This window comes from Convolutriloba macropyga, chromosome 6 (assembly GCF_964194025.1).
Source record: "Convolutriloba macropyga chromosome 6, txConMacr16.3, whole genome shotgun sequence".
In the NCBI taxonomy this organism is placed as follows: Eukaryota; Metazoa; Xenacoelomorpha; order Acoela; family Convolutidae; genus Convolutriloba; species Convolutriloba macropyga.
The window spans coordinates 39164698-39182141 of NC_134473.1; the positions used below are offsets into that span (position 1 = coordinate 39164698).

At 37.2% G+C, this 17444-nt stretch overlaps 1 protein-coding gene across 1 annotated transcript in view; it reads right to left on the minus strand.

The window, feature by feature from the left end:
* Window positions 1-1158: 1158 nt before the first annotated feature.
* LOC142340969 (protein O-glucosyltransferase 3-like) overlaps window positions 1159-17444 on the minus strand; it is a 72539-nt gene continuing 56253 nt past the window's right edge. Inside the window, exon 11 of the mRNA XM_075391772.1 lies at window positions 1159-1292. Coding sequence (XP_075247887.1) covers window positions 1280-1292 — 13 coding nt within the window. The 3' untranslated portion in view covers window positions 1159-1279. The remainder of the gene's footprint in view (window positions 1293-17444) is intronic.

Sequence of the window (17444 nt, forward strand, 5' to 3'; positions counted from 1 at the left end):
ATTTTAACATATTTTTAGTAAAATTGGCAAAAAATATTGCATAGAAATACGGAAAAGGTGAAAATAGCAACGAAAATCAGTCAAATAGTCATTAAACTTTAAACCTCGATAACTCCCTGGAAAAAACGAATATGAAAAAAAGTTTTAGTTACATATTCTACGCTGAACGAGCTTTCTATTGATACTACTCACAACCCTCTACGATGGATATATCGATCGGTCAAAATTGACTGAAAAAAAACCCATTTGAGTATATAGTTCTCCCCCCCCCCACTAAAGTGGGTCGGAACAGTTACCATTGAAAAGTAAGCATGACTAATGGCTGGCTCCATTGAATTTCGCCCTCGGTCTATGGAAAAGACGCTGACAAAATAAGGTAACCTACGCATTACGTTTACAAAACACGGGAAGGTTTCACATCAAAATGTATAAAAGACCATCAACATTTGCGGACAAAATAGTATGGAATTAATTAGAAAGTAACCCAAACACAGTAGAACTCAATTACAAAGCAAACAAAACTATTGGAAAATATGTGCTGCCATCAATGGTTAACACCCTCCTTGATCTTGCACAGCTCGAATCTTACATTCTGAGAAACAGGGTTAAAGATTTTCAAAAGGTAGTCAATTATGAGGGTCCTTATAGGAGACCACCTTTATGGACGAAGAGCTTAATCAGGAAAACTTCTTCTCTTAATAAAAGATCGTCAGTCAAAGACAGGCCTATTTACCTGGCCTGGAAACCAAATATCGACAGCACAGGCTTAATGCTCTTGCGTTAAAAAATCGATTAAACCATGAGAGAGTTGTTTTAACTACATGATCATATGAAGGATTCTTCAAAGTAGTTCATGCTCTAAATTGTCAGAAAGGTGGCTACACCTACAAGACGCGACAGCAAACTATGGTTTCACAAAATATTTGTATCAGCGTAGTATTTTAGGGATGTTATTTCCCCTATTGAACAAATCCTTTTTTCTTAACCTTAACCGTATGTTCACTTTTCCAAACACTCTTGCTTCAAACCTGCAAAACCGCAGATTAGAGCTCAAAACCACAGTGATGTCATGTTTTGATTAAAATTAAACTCACTGTTGTCTCGCTTGGGTTTGCACTCAGCAATTGAGAAGTTGCCATCGTTGTAAGATGACACGCACTGTTTTGTCGGGGCGTGGAACACTTTGCCTGGAATGTGGCACCTGGTCTTGAGAGGTGTGGCACCAACGCACGTCACAAAAGTATCCGAACACAGGGCCGAGTGGTGAAAGCCGGCTTCTTCACAGTTGAAATCTGAAAATGATCAACTTCAACCGATCCATTGACATCCTAAAAGAAATCACATTTTATGATGCATACAGGTTTTTTCTTAGGATCTGTTCCATCTTCCCCGTGAATATTTTTTATCTCTTAGTTGGCATGTGTGGACAAACTAATGCTTGTTTCTGCTTTGATTCTGGTTCGTATAGCCTAATAATTTTAGTGAATCCCCAATTATTGCCAATTTTGATCGTGCAGGGTCTTATCAGTCAATACATCTTACATACAACTTACAACTCAACAAATACTGATTAGATTTCCATATCAATCCCTAGAAAGCCAATGTGACCTGTCATTATTGATACTAATTGAAAAGACTACAAAACAACAACAAATCCAAGCAACGCTAAAAATTCATAAACAATTTGAAAAAACACAGTTTTAAAGACATTAAAACCCTAAAATATATTCACTGGAGACTGTATATGTTTACTTAGGCCTCAATTAAACATCAATGGAGCCTTTTTTTAAAGGAGCTACGTGAAAAACCGACAAAATGAACCCAAATACTGACCAGTATAATCCTCAAAATTTTTTTGAAAACTCAGTGTGAGAGTAATAAAGGATCGACCAAAATACAAATCAGAAAAGGCCAGCTTGACAAGAACGACAAGACCGGTCAATATTGAGACTATGTTACAAGCTACGAAAAGAACAAGAAGAAAAGAGCAAAGCTCAAAATTCCACCATTAAAATTGAAAAAAAAATAAATTTAAAACCATTAGAATAAAAAGCAACCTAACGAAGGTATGAAACAAGTTCTCTTAAACCTTCACAGGAAGCAATTGAGACCCATTTTTATTAATAATAATTCAATAATACATGGTAACAAAAAGAACAACAAATATCGGCAAAAATCGAATTATCAATTGAAAATTGCGAAGTGTTCCAGCCACTTAAACCGTAAGCTATTCAGCGAAAACATTATATATATTAAATTTAAAGTCTCTAAAAACGTTGAAATTGGCTTCAAAGCCAGTGGGACTTTTGGTCATTTTCGTTTAACTAGAAAAAATATAGGAGACATGACTAACGAAATTAAGTTTTAAGTTACAAGAAACAAGAAAAAATATATAAAGTACAAGAAATCACTAACCTTTTTCAAAAAATGAAAAATACTCAAAGTCATAAAAGCCAATAGTTACTGACTGATAAAACAAAAAATAATTAATACCTCCTTATGTAGACACTTTGACTTTTGATTAATGAGAATAAGCCACGAGATTGCAGAGAGAAAAATAAAGGCAAGCAAAACTCTGGATTTCAAATAAAATTTACTGAATTTTTATTGGAGCCATAAAAACCATGAGTACTTCTCTGAACACATAATATTTGTTTCGTACATAGCGTCGATCTTTGATTCATCTTCTAAAACGAAACTGTCTTGTCTCTAATGCCACGAAAAGATTCAAAAGATAATTACAACTGAAATCCTCTGTGATTTAAAAAAAACCACGATGGGACGAAAGCCGAAACTGTTTTTTTAAATCAAAGGGCAATACATAGTTTGGCAACTGAAAAGTAATATATCAAAATAGTTTAATGCCGTTTGGATAGAAACCGATTAAATTAGCAAAACGCGATCAAAATGTTTTTTAAAGTACGATTTTTTAAAGGCAGTGGGACTAAAAGATCTAATCTGAGTAAAAACATATATTTTCAGCAATTTTTTGTCAAAATGTCTGCCGAAATGTTGACAAAGTGGGCTAAATTGTATATTTTGTGCCATTGCCAAATGATAAAAGACCGCAATTTTTTTTAAAAAAAAAACAAAATTTCAGTCCAAAAAAATGGATTGAACATTTTAAACAAAACCTTTTTTTATCTGTCAAAGTAAAACCAATAACGTCTCAGCAAGAAATGAAACATATTTAAGCAAAATTTACAGAAATGTCAAAGAGAACTAAAGTAAAGCGGAATGTTCACAAATTTTAAAACTTGGAAAGATCAAATTTCTAAAATATCTGTTTGTTCTGATATTCTAAGCTTGATATGTTCGTTAATGATAACGCAAAAAAAACTCTCTACCATAAATATATCGAGCGGCCAAAACTGATTTAACAAAAGAAAATAGTCGCGTATATATTTCCTAACCCCACTCAGATGGTGTCGGAGCTATTACTTGATCCTGCTATGCATGGGGAAAATATTTTGGTCCATGATCAACACGCTCGCATGTTTTGTAAACCAATGCATAATGCTGAAATTGTGTCATCAACTGGCTGCAAACAAAACAAACAATTTAACGGCTTCAAAAGTAGGAAAAATAATTAGCAAATAAATTTGGTCCTTAGTCTGTCCTGGTCAATTTACCAGACCCATTACAAAATAGCTTTCGGAACCATGGCGTTCTAATTTTTTTAAAAACAAAACATGAAAATAAAAGTTGAACATAACCAACTAACGTAAGAAAAATTGCTCTGGAATGACTAGTGGGAGCCCGAATCTATTGCAGCCTGCTCCTCCTTCAGTCTTTGCAGTAACTGTATTCACTAAAGGAGCTTCAAATGACGTCATCAGGGGTTATTATATGCCAATATACCCACTAGAAAATTTTAAATAGAAAATTACACCAGTTTTAGTGCACTTTTCAATTGACTTTCAGTAGTAAACTACCGCCAATTGACGTCAGCTAATGAAATTTGTGATTGATAGAGAAATTTAGATCACGCAAATTAAAAAGTGATTCGAAACTATCAATCCAAAATTTTGCATAAAAAAGAGCAAAAGGTCTCAAAATGAATCAAACATCCTTCGAGAGCAGTTAATTAATCATCATTGTTAAAAAATAAAAAACTTTCCGCCTCTTATAGTATTTCGTCAATACAGTCAAATTTTCCAGTGAGGATATTTGCCAAAACGTCCAGTTTTCAAAAAACCGACAGCTGAAACCGTACTTGCACGGGGTAAATGTGAGCAACGGACAGTCCTCATATAACTATGACCGCAAGTGCAACAAGTTTTGGACCAGTTGAAGGGTTATGTACAAAGCTTGTTCAATTTTGTTCGAAATATTAGCAACGTTTTTCTGAAAAACTTCGATGAGAAATATTACACAAATCTTACTTTGTTTCCGCTAAGCACAATTAGATAAGGGGATGTATATACCTATCATTAACCCCAATTATGTTATCCTGTAGTCGTTTTTCAAACTGGCGAAAAGATCAAATGCATTCTCCAATTCACCCATCAATGGTATTCACTGCCTAGAAAATGCTGATCATGTGAAGCAAAAATTTTCACAATTTGATCTCAATATTTCAAATAATTCATCGAAATTATAATTCTGTTCATTCCTTGGATGTCTTTTGTCGTTAAAAATTTAACGTTAGCTGAATAACGATTTTAAAGAGCTGTTTTCAATCCTTAAATAAAGAATTAAAAATGAGTGAAGTTATAGGCAACTGTTCAGAAATTTTACTTGTGTCATGCGTTCGTTAAAAAGAATGCTAATGATCACTTTATTGACGAAAAATGTTAAACCTGATATAATTGCCACAAAATAAAACAACAAAAACTATAAAGTTTCTGAAAAATTAACAAAATAATTTCAACAAGTCTTCGAAAATTTACTAAACTGACTTAAACATATACTCCATGGCAAAAATATTGCGAAATTCTTTTCTGTCTTTAAAAAGAAGGTGGAAAGATTTCAAGCAATCAAAAACAGGTTACTGAAACGTTATCTCTGCTGTGGTATCTCTCCTGGCCCAAATTCTATTTCTTTCCATTTAAAGTAACCAAAATAATGGTTGTTTTGTTTTTGCAGAAAAAAAACTGTTCAAGCAGAGGTACCAATTTGACTAAAAAGTTTCAGTTTCAGAACAGGCTGTTAAAGTTTACGTTGTCCCAGTAACTGTAGTGGAATATTTGGCAGAATTATTATTTGTTAACAACTGCAAAGTTGCTCATATTTCTGCGGTTTGAAGTATGCGAAAGAAAAACGCTCTCATTTTGAATATCGATTTTTCATTTTCTCACATATTAAGAGCAAAGAGTTGTCTACAAAATTTAGGTCTGTTCTCAGGGACTTCATCAAAAAATATCCACTTCTCTTAGCTGACTGTTTTCTTAAAAAATAGTTGCTGCCATTGTTCCGTTGTCTTCTACTTCTCATCATATCAGGATAGCTTTACAAGAGCTAAACGTTTATACCTATGACTTCTCATTGGTCATACCCTGACATGTGACCAATAAGTAACCCCTTAAAGGTCAAATACAAATCACTAACCCCTGAGAAATCCTTTAGACAAACTAAATTGATTAAAAGTTGAACAAGCAATCACTCGATAGTTGAATCTAAAAGCCCGTAGTTTAAGTAACTTGAAGATGGGCGAGAAAATCTTACCTGTCAGGTCGATTGTCCTTCTGAATGGAATAAACTCGCTAATGACACACGCAATTAAACATAGAAGAATTTCAATAACGATCACAAACATTGTTGTAATATAATTTAATAATCATGAATAATTCTCAAATTCCATGGTTTTAATTTAACAGCAAGATTTTCATCAAAACGGTACGCTGCTTTTTAACAGTAAAATAATATTTTGTTGTAATTTCTAGAATATTAGGGCTGAAATCGTTCTGTATATTGAATGCGATTGCCAGTTATGCGGAAATAAAAATAACTCAACCCCTTTAGTATAACAAAATCTTAAAACTGGGTCTTTTGCTTTAACCCTTTTTACTATCTTTTGGGCAATTGGTCTCTTTGCGGGAATAAAGTCGGCACAGTTGAGTTGAAATTTGGGAACAATGGCTATTAAGTTTTGCATTGAAGTGGGAACAGTGAGGGAGGGGGAGAGGGTTAGGGTGAGTGATCAAATTGTGATTTGAAATGGGCGTAGGCAGGTAGCTTCCGTTTATATTTGAAGAGTTCAATTGAATGGAGGAAGCAGTGCTTTTAACACTATACTGTAATGTAACCCACAACTCTTCCATCTATCCTGCTACCCTGTCTGCAATCTACCCTACCCAACCCAACCCTACCCTACCGCAGTATAACCCTAACTGCCTGCTACCTTCGATTACACATACATTGTCCCTAATCCGCCTACCCTGAACCTAGGAGACGTATCGTTTATGTCTGGGGAGGGTTGCTCTGTAATTGTTAGGGATATTTTTGTAAAAAAAACCGCAAGCTGCCCATGTTGAGGTCCCAGACCAAAACTAATTCTGATCAGAGTCACTCAAGCGCGCATCTGTTACTTTGCGCTCAAATTGCAGGGTATGGGCTACCCTAAAAACACACGAGAATCCTATTAAAAGCGGCTTCGAACGCACCTTCCTCCGATCAGAACGTTTAGATCAAGATGAAAGGATTTAAAATTGCGCTAAATAATAGTTCTTAATTTTGTCAAAAAATTTACCCAAAAAGTCTGTTTAACGCTACAAAATAAGATTCAATGTAACACTGTGACATGCATCCACTTCGATAACAAAAAGGACCAATATAGCCCATAGATTGCAATACAGAAAATGCCATGGCTTAGTAGATCCTGCAGAATCATAGAACTAAAAAATACCGACAAATTGACTGACTGAGTTTGTTAACAGCAACAGTTTTACCTGATGTCTGTGGTTCCTCTGGGACAATCCTTAACAAAATGTTAATAACTTCACTTGGTTTTAATTCCTGTCGTTAATAATAAAATAGACAACCTGAAAAAGAAAAAAAACTATTTGTAACCAAGGTGGCTCGCTAATGCGCATTGTCACATAATGTTCCAGCCCCGCGTATCAAAGTTCGTGGCGTAATTGTTTATCAAATGAAGCAAAGATAGACGTCCTTCAAAAGATAAAGAAAGTAGTTAAAAGTTTATCTGCATTTTGATAGATTCTTGACAAAGGACAGACGTGAATACATCAAAAATCAAAAAAGTGAAGTCACACTTCTTTGTTTGACCAGAGTGAATATTAGCACAAACAAAACGACAGACAAAAAATCAACTCTAAAGCAATTGTGTCAATTAGAAAAAAAACAACTTTCAAGTAACAATCAATTTTACCAGACAAAAAATTAGATCCAAATTTCAACCTCTATCCAGAAAAGAATTTCAAGAAAAGACATTTTCAAGAAAAGACATCTTTACAAAAGTTTCGGCCTTCTTGGCCCTTTCAGCAAATTGTGCATTCCAAGGACACTAACTGCAGCTGACGGTCTCTAATAAAACCAAAAGACAAAAGAGCACTGGTTTTTACCCGCTTATCCCGTTCTTAAAGCTCAAAATTTAGAAAGTTTTTTTTGGTTCCTGCGTAATCGCAGCTGAACAGCATTAGGCAACAGCGGCCTGTTTTTGTTTATTTTGTAATTTATTTTGTCTATAAGATTCTACAAATCTTGGTAGAAGCTGACAGCGGCAACTAAAAATAAAAATTTAATCGCTGAAAAATTAACAAACATTAACTAAGAACGATCACAAATGTAGAAAAAAAACACTGGAATATCAATTGTTCACAAAAAATTTTGAAACTTGATAACTCAAAAAAAAACGTTTTATTTATTTAATCCACGCTTGATGGGTTCCAGTGACACCATTGAAATACTCTACGAAAAATATATAGGATAGTCAAAAATCACTGAACCAAAAAAACAGTTGACAATATAGTTCCTCTCTCCCAAAAAAAATATGTTCGGAACAAAAATTATTCGAACAAAAAATGAGAGCTGAAAAAAGTTTACTGTTAACGTATTGCAGATTAAACACTTAGTGCTGCACGATTATGCAGAAACAAGTTTATTATTTTGTTATTTATTTTGTTGAAGAAAAAACACAACCGCGCCAAACTTTGCTAAAAGACAACGTGGAAAAACATCAAAAAAATCAATCTATGACAGCTCAATTTTTGTTTGACCACAAACTGCGAAGTCTTTAAAACGTTCCATAGACAACATTCACATCAGCAAGATGTATCAAATCTTTTGAGCAATTCAGCTTGCGCACTTTCTAATCTCTTAAGTTGGCTTGGCACCTTGTGGTCAGTCGTTTTCCAAAGATTGCTAAAAAAACTCAGCGGAACCGAAATATCACAGCCTGGTTCTCGAGCTTTACGCCGGCCTTGTTCTTCACAGAGTTCGATTGACTAATAATCTCGTCGAAACAATTAATAGCTCGGACGTATTAAAGGACAAATTTTAATATTGATTGAAGTGAAGAAAATCTTAGTAATAATCTATGTTCAGTCTCGTGATGAAGTTTGTAAGGCGTCAGCCGGTGTTATTAATGTTAATAACTTCTTGTCAAAAAAATTGAACTAACGTAAGATCTAGCAAAACTTCGCAAAAAAGACTAAATTTCTTAAAAAATCAAATTTTGGACCAATATTAGAGCCAACTGCTCTTTGTAACAGTTTCTAATGGTTCTAAATACAATATGGTTGCACTAATCGAACAATTTGGTTAGAGCTAAAAATTAGGTAAATATCATTTATAACTTCACTGTTACTTGTTTCTGATTGGATAATCAAGTAAAGTGATTTAAGTAACTGTTTACATAGTAAAAGTCAAATTACTGATACATTTGCTTTTGTTGACATAAGCACGCATGGCCATTGCGTAGCTCAAAATGCCTCATATGTAGGGTAATTGTTATTTAAGGATCACCTAAAGTATCAAGAAAAAACTTAAGAAATTTAACAATAAATGACTGAAAATCAATAAATGCCATTATTGCACCACATAAGTGCTAATAGTCACACTTGTGAGTTGGATGCCATAAGGTTCATTGGATTCATGAAAAGATTAGAGGTTACCCCAACCGTGTGCTAAAACCTATGGTTGCTCAGGTTTTCCCTTCCCAAAAACGGGGGGGTGTAACCTTTCGGTCCCAACTTAAAATACTTTTCAGTTTTGACCAATTTTGAGTTTTGACAAATTCTACGTTTTTTTCATTTTCAAAATAATTTCTTGCTGTCTGATTTCTCTTGTTGCTGATTTGAAGTTCCCGCCAATATCGCGGACCCTGCTTTCCTTCTCGTAAACATCATCGAAGAATACCGGTGCCAACTTCACGACTAGCCGGTTCAGCTATCCATGTGCATATTGACTCTCGCTGATCGGACAACACCGTAGTTGCCACAGAAGATCTCAATGATTTGTCCCAGCTTGTACTCACAGCGTTTCACAGGGTCATCTATTAGCCAAACTAACTCGCCTTCTTTCAGGTATCGCGTATGCTCTTTTGACCACTTCGATCACTGGTTCCATTTTTGGAGGTAAGCGCCAATCCATCTTTTCAGATCATGACGGCATATGCTTAAATCGTTTTGAAGGATTCTCTCAAATTATGGTAGCGCTTAGTTGATGGCATAAAGGGTGCTGTCGAGTTCTCGTCCTAACAGGAATTGATTTGGTGTAAGTGCTGTCAGGTCTTCAGGGTCGTCACTGCTGTCAGGGGTCAAGCGTTGAGAGTTTGCTCTACAAGACACATTGTAGTACAAATTACCTCATCGGTGAGGCTTCGGTTGTCCAAGATTGCAATCACAACTTGCTTGCAACTCTGGTAAGGGTAAATTGGAAAACTTGCTCATCAAGTCGTTCTCGGGGTAGATTCGCCATCGGGGGATGAATTGTATTGGCGTTTCTGTGCCAACATTTGACACATCTCGACTTGATTTTTCTTGCCGCATTTTTAAATCAGATGATCCAGTACTCTTGTTAGAGCGTGCTTTTTACGTATTATATGCCCTCCGGTAGGTTGTCACGATGCGCTCTCTCCAACAGAAGTTGTACGACTGGATGTTTTGATGTCAATAATATTGGATGTTTTGAGTTGTACTCGCGATTTGAATGTTTCAGTCGACCTTTCGCTCGAGTTGCTCCATCTTCCGCTATGAATGATGACAATTTGGCAATGTTCAAGCTTTTTGAGATTTCCTTGCTATTTGCTATCGACTTCGAAACATTCGGGAAGCTTTCGTTTTGAACAAATCGAAACAAAATTTGTTCTGCTTGGTGGATCTCATTTGCTTAGAGAAGTCCCTTCTGCTTTGTCCTGAACCTCATGCAGTGAGCAATGAATTTTCTACTTCGGTTGAAGCTACTGTATTGTTTCCAATTGAATAGTGGGTCTAGTTTAGTTTCTGTGGCTACAGTACTTTGACATTTCCATTTATCCATTTATCCATTTAAAAGTTTTTCCAGTATTTCTGCTGCCCTGTTTGCAACAAACACGCGTTGTTTCTTGTGGGCTGACTGTAACCACTGCAACACCGTATATGAATATGTCAAATGATAGATTTTTTCAACTTCAACATCATGTTCTCCAATATCTATCTTCTGAGACAAACTCCGTATACTGCAGCTTGAAGTTCAAATTTCGCAATCGTCGTGTGTCTGATAGCTGCTACACGGCATCTTCCGAAGTAGGTGAGTTTTAATGTCACCTCGTCTTGCAGAAACGCCACAATTCACAGTGCTTTTCTGTCGCGTCTGTGAAAGTTTGAATTCTCAAACTTGTACATCCGTTTTTGAAAAAAGGTAGATTTATCGACATCGTCCTTATTTCTCTCAACTCAGAGCACCAATCAGTGAATAGTTTTGATTGCTCAGCTAACAACTCTTCCTGCCGAGCTTGTCCCGCTGCCGCCCAAATGGTTTTGAGTAGAAACCGCATCCTTTTCGTTAAGTGTGAACATATGCCAAGTGGGTCGACAACTGCTGAAACAAAGGATAGGGCAATTCTCTGAGTTATTTTTGCTGGAACTTCCTGTTCAGTTCCACGACAGACTTTGAGACCGCCCGCAACTACCTTCCAACGTAGTCTCAAGATTGAGCAGGATCAGGGTGCAGCCTCGCAAGTTTTCAAAACTCTTGATGATTTGTCAGCCTTGGGAATCTGTGACTTGAAACCATAATCACTTGTTATCCATTTCGTCAAATTAAATCCACATTTGCTGAAGAACTTTTGAGTTTTTTGGTAGTTTACAATTGATTCTTGAGGTCTGCTGACTGACTTTAGATAGTCGTCCATGTAAAAGTTTCACTGAACAATTTTGACAAGATTTTGATCTTCGTTGGCGTTATCTTTCGCCACATGAAGCAAAGCGTAATTTGCACAAGTCGGCGAGCTCCTCGCTCAAAGACATGTCGCGTATAATTGTAAATTTCTATACTCTGCTCTGAATCTTTTCGCCAGAGAAATCGTACGCACCGGTTGTCATCGCTTTGGAAAGCAACTTGAAAAAACATCGCTTCTATGTCGGCTGAAAGCGCTATATGTTCCTGGAAGCGAAAAATTTCCGCTCAAACTCTGTAACAGGTCTGGTTGAGACAGCATTTTGCAATTCAAGGCCTCAGTTTGATACTTCGCTGCTGCGTTGCATTCTTTTCTGACTTTCTCTAGTTTTTACGGGTTGATGACAGGATGATGTGGCAAATACCATTGAAGCTCTCTCTGGTTTCATTCAGTTCATTTTGGTCAACTTTAATTTTATAACCAGCTTTGACGTCAGTGTCCAAGGTTTCCTGATGACGCTTTGTTAATGTACCATAATTCTGATGACGTCGTTCTGGGGACATTAGTTGTCCCATAGCAGAGTAGAAGTTATTGGGTTACTTCACTTCCTCTCGCCACAGAAGTCCAACTTCGTATCTTTCACCGGTGAAGCGAGTTGTTTGCTCCAATGATTCGATGGCTCTCTGTTCATTTTACGAATGACCGGTGACATCACAGTTTGAGGCGTAGAGTTCGATGTCCCACCACTTACTCAACTGACTGGCTAACTTGTACTCTGATAGTGAGGTTGCTGTTGTAGCAAGAGTTGCTGCTTGCTTCGCTGGTCGAGGACCACCTAAGGCCCATCCTATTTTCAACTTTGCTGCCCCTTTGCAGCTCTATCGTTTGACTTCTTGAATTCTAAAGGCTGATGGATGTTTATAGCAGTCTTGTCCGAGGTTTAATTGAAATTCATTTACAATGTCGCCCTGATTTGGCAAATTCCTCAAATATGTGTAGCGATCTTTCAACCCTTGCAGATCTACAATCTGGTCGCCCAATTCAGTTTCTCGTGAACATAGAATTGCATTGTTGTCAATGGTCGAGACTCCTCGTGCGCTGAAATCGCTATCGGCACCTGTTCAGTCTTGCCATCTTGTGGTTCGTGGATTCCTGCTACTGTCAAAGACGCTTTTCGGCCTTGCAGGTGCAGTGTAGATACGATCGTCACTGTGCAAAAGTTTGTTGTGTCGTCTTCCACAATTGGGCACAATATAAGTTCTAATTTTGCAATCCCTTGATCGATGGCTAGGTCTCAGGCAATTGAAACACAGTCTGAACTTCTGCACATGTTCTCGTCGTTCATTCGGTTTCATTGATTTAAATTTCTCGCAACTTCAGATGGCGTGTTGTCCATTTCTAAATAGACATTCTGAATTCCTTGGTTTCGTAGAATCTTCAGCGCTGGATGCGAAAGTACCTGTTTTTGGTTTTTCGCGGATTCAAACTTAGGGTTTGTTTGAGCTAACAAATCTTCATGTAAGAAAGCTATTGATTCCAACCAATCGTTGAATACAATTAAGTTAATGTCGTTGCCACTGCCCTTTAAGCTGATGGGAAAGCTTTTGTGGTTGATGAACACAAAACTCCCTCCAGTTGCAGATCATGATGAAATCCAAGCCGAGTCAAATCGTTAACTGAGTTTGTGAATACGTTTGCAAAACGAACAATGCCACTGGAGTCATTGTGTCTAACTGTAGGGTGACTGTATCTCTTCTTAAGTTGAGATTCGACTATGATTCTCGGTCTGCCAACCTTTTTGCAGAGAATGTCCCGCTTGATCATATGCCTGTGAGCTGAAACCCAGTCCTGAAATTGCCGCTTATGCCAGACCCCTGACGCTAATCTTCAGATACTGCATTTTCTCAGTATCGCTCAGCCACTTTTGATGCACAATGACATCAAAAACTTTCTACCCACTTGGGCCACTGCAAGGAGTCTCCTAAAAATGCTAGCTTGAGTTTTGGTAACACTCTTGAATGACCAATTGGTTGTTAAATTACCTCTGAGGTAGTTTGGTTTTGTTCACTGTTGTTTGGTTTTGGCTCTCCATCGATCTGTTACAAGAGTTGTTCTTGACACTTTGGCTTCTCTGCCTGTTTTCGAATAGTGGCGCGCCTTGCTGTTGTAGCGTCGTCTTCGGCAACTGCCTTTGTGTTTTTGTCACCCTTTGTGATTGGTTTAAGGATTTCTGGCTTCCTGAGAATGCTCGAATCTTACGTTGTGAAAAGTCCTGCACCCGTTGGGAAAGTCCTGCAACCAGCGGGGTTGTTTTCGGGTACGCGCTGAAGCGTTTGCAACTTCTGTCCTCTGTAACATTCTTAGGAGGGTCGATCACAACGACAGGAGATAGTGGCCGGCGAGGACCCAAATATTGTGCCTCTGAATCTGCCAAGCCTGCCGTTCTTTCAAGCTTGCGTCTTGATTTAACACTTTCTAAGTCCTATGCCTGTGGCCCAGATGCTCTTGAGCTTCTATCAGTTCAAATTCCAGCTGCGTTTGCTCCTCATCAGCCTGTGCCCTCTTTCTTTCCTGTTTGAGCTCTCGCTTGAGCTGTCGTAAACGTAACTCGTCTTCTTGTTGCTGCCGACGTAGTTGTATTTCCTCACGCTCCTGCTCTAGCTCCAACTGCCGGTCTCGCAATCGTTGCTCTGCTTCTTTCTTAGCTCTTAGGTTTTGGAGCTCCATTTCGTCGATCCGTCGCATTCTCGATGACCGCGAGTTGGCGATACTGGGTTCTATTCAGCTTCCGCGTGTAGCAGAATGCCTGGAAGAGACCTCAACGTTCTCTTCAACACCTCCTTTCCCTCCCTTGTCTGTCTCAACTACAGTCTCATTCGGATCCTTTCACCTGCAGAAGTTGTTGACACTGAAGATGTGTGATTTCCACTCTCTGCGGTTTGCAGATACTGTTTTAGCATGCCTCGATTCTCACTTAAAGACCTCAACCAATCCTTAGATAAATCTGACTTCACGATTCGTAAAAAATCTGCGCGAGTTGAATCTGGCTTCCCTAGTAAATGTTCCAGTTTGCCGCACAATGGTGTTTTTGCGATAGTTGTCTAAATTTTCTGATCCTAACTCCTCTTCCAATTTCGTCGCTTTGATGTAAAATGATATCTCCGTAAAATGTCTTTTCGATATTTAAAAACGATATTCTTCTTGATCTCCTAGTTTTGGTATTTGTTCAACTAGCGATCTGAGTGTCTTCTGTCTTCTTGTTTTCGCCCAGCTTCCGTCCAGTGTCAGTATCGAAACTCTTCAAAAATTTTGGCTGCGGCAGTTGCTTCTGTTGTTGTCGTTTTTCCCAGAGTTCATCTTAAAGTCTCAAAGAAACATCGATATGCTCTTTCAGCAGACTCTGTTTTGTTCTGGGCGAAGTGACTTTTCACATCAGCAAGCTGTCTGTCAAATGTCTTGTAGTCAGTCGTTTACCAATGTCTATTGGGGCTCTTTCCACCATCATAAGGACTTCGTTCTGGTTGCTGTCCCGGTCGGCGGTCCAAATGTTGCGACTGCTAAAGATTCTCAGTTGAACCGAAATATCACAGCCTGGTTCTCGAGTTTTACGCCGACCTGGTTCTTCACAGGGTTCGTTTGACTAATAATCTTGTCGAAACAGTTAGTCGCTCGGACGTATTAAAAGCCTATAACTTTATTTTTGACCGAAGTTAGGAAAATTCTTTGTGATAATCTATGTTTGTAAGGTTTCAGCCAGTGTTAGTTATGTTGCTAACTTCTTGTCAAGAATACTCTACTAACTTAAAACTCGCTAGATCTTATGAGCAAAGTTGTTAAAGAATCAAACTTTAGACAAATATGAGAGCCAACAGCTCTTTGTAACAGTTTCTTATGGTTCTAAATACAATATAGTTGCACTATTCAAACATTTGGGTGGAAGTAAAAAATAAGGTAAATATTATTTACAGCATCATTGTTACTTGCTTCTGATGGCTTAATTAAGTAAAGTGATTTAATTAATTGTTTACATAGTAAAAGTCAAATTACTGATGAATTTGCTATTGTTTACATAAGCACGCATGGTCATTGCGTAGCTCTAAATGCCTAAAATGTAGGGTATTTGATCTTTAATGATCACCTTAAGTATCATAAAATAAACAACTGGAGAAATTTAACATTAAATAACTGAATATCAAAAAAATGCCATTATTGCATCACATAAGTGCTAATAGCCACACTTGTTTTCCCTTCCCAAAATCGGGGAGGTGTAAAATTTTCGGTCCCAACTTAAAATACTTTTCAGTTTTTGACTAATTTTGAGTTTCGACAAATTCTAAGGTTTTTCAGCTTCGAAATTAATTACTTGTTGTCTGATTGCTCTTGTTGCTGATTTGAAGTGGCGTCAACAAAAACATATTAAAAAATTTTTCAAATTTTGAGAAGACAAGAAAACAACGAAAAAATTTGGTTGCGGACAAAGAATATGCCTTTACCAGAAACTCAAATCAAGCAAAAACTTTTGTAACATTATCACAAACAGCAAAAACCGAGAATATAGAACACCTTTAAATAAAAACAATCTCCAATAAATTTAAATCGGAAAAGAAATTTCATGAAAACCGGTGAAAAAATTAGCTCAGTAATCGCTGTATTTTTTAAAACAAAAACAATAATAGTAACTGATGACCAAGCTGGATAGATTTATCCCGTCTTCGATGTTTTGTAACACTTGTGGAAGACACAGACCAAGGTCACCTCGGATCAGAAAAAATACGAATCATGCGCACTCAAAAACAGTTTGGGGGATAACTTTGAGCTTACGAACGCCTAGGCAGTGGTTTGAACAGAGGCTATTTTGGTTAGTGGCGTTCTAAGTAGAGGCTAGGTTGGTCTGGGTTAGTCAGAGGATGGCTTCGAGCGCACTTGAAATGCAAAAGCATTTCGAGTGAACGAAAGTCTGATCATATGATACTTGATATCGGGCGGTCTGATCAGAAGTCATTTAAGGTTCGGAACTTGGTATCATTCAGTGCGTTTACAACACATTGCTTAACTGGGTTTTAAGTGCACTTGCAGCGCAGAATTAAAAACAAATTAACATAGCTCGGAAACACCTATTTTATTTCAAAATGTTGCATTTATAGGAAATTTGGTACATAACGAGTTTTCGTTGCAAAGAAAACAAAGGCAAACAGCTGAATAGCGGACGCAGCTAATAAAAAAACTTCATTCCGTTGAAAACAGAAAAATAGGTCACGCACAAGCCTTTCCGAAAATTGCACAAAAAACATCTTTACACTGATGTTTTGTGATACATAAGATCAAAAAAATTAATATAAAGATCACGAGATGGTGAAGAAAAGCGCAACAATAAATGAGGCCAGTGGACTGCTATTTTCTCATTTTCATTTTTGGCTGCTACTTATTTTCTCTCAAACCTCTCAAATCTTAACGCAACAGCGAAAAATTGTGTTTGCAATAATCGCGTCATATCGCCGTTTTGTAGAAAATGATTCTTACCGTTTTGGATCAATAAACAATCGTGCTAAAACAAATCGTTTTGACTTAATAACAAGTTTTTTCTCTCAAGGTCTTATTACCATACCTTGAATAATAACCAATAATCACTGTAATCTAAATTCAATCGACACAGCAAATGTCACAATTAAATGGATGTGGCAACGAAGTTGAACTGAAAAAGAATTGAGCGAGAATTAAATAAGGCTTAGCTCAAACATCACTTTTCAACCAGAAAATGATTTTCCCACACCCTCTTGTTCCTTTCCCCTACGCCTGCAAGTACCTTCGATTAAATGCCGCTTGAGGGAACAGATTACCTTTATTAACTTGAAAAATCTAGCTCTGAATAAAGAGCACCGCTCAAGTTTTGTCCCAAATAATAGTTGAAAAAAGAAGCCACTATAATTGGAAAACTCTGTTTCTCAAATAAAGAGAACTACCTCATAAAAAAATTTGATAGTCGAGTAGAACTTGTCAGATTCTAGAACGCAACTATAATTGGAAAATGATACTTGTCTCAAATAAAAGAGATCTACCTTTAAAAAAATTGATGGTCGAATTTCACTCCAGCTCATCAAGAAGTTTGGTGGCATTGATTAATGCAAAGGTTAAGCAAATCCGAGTAAAAATTACCAATATCATTCTA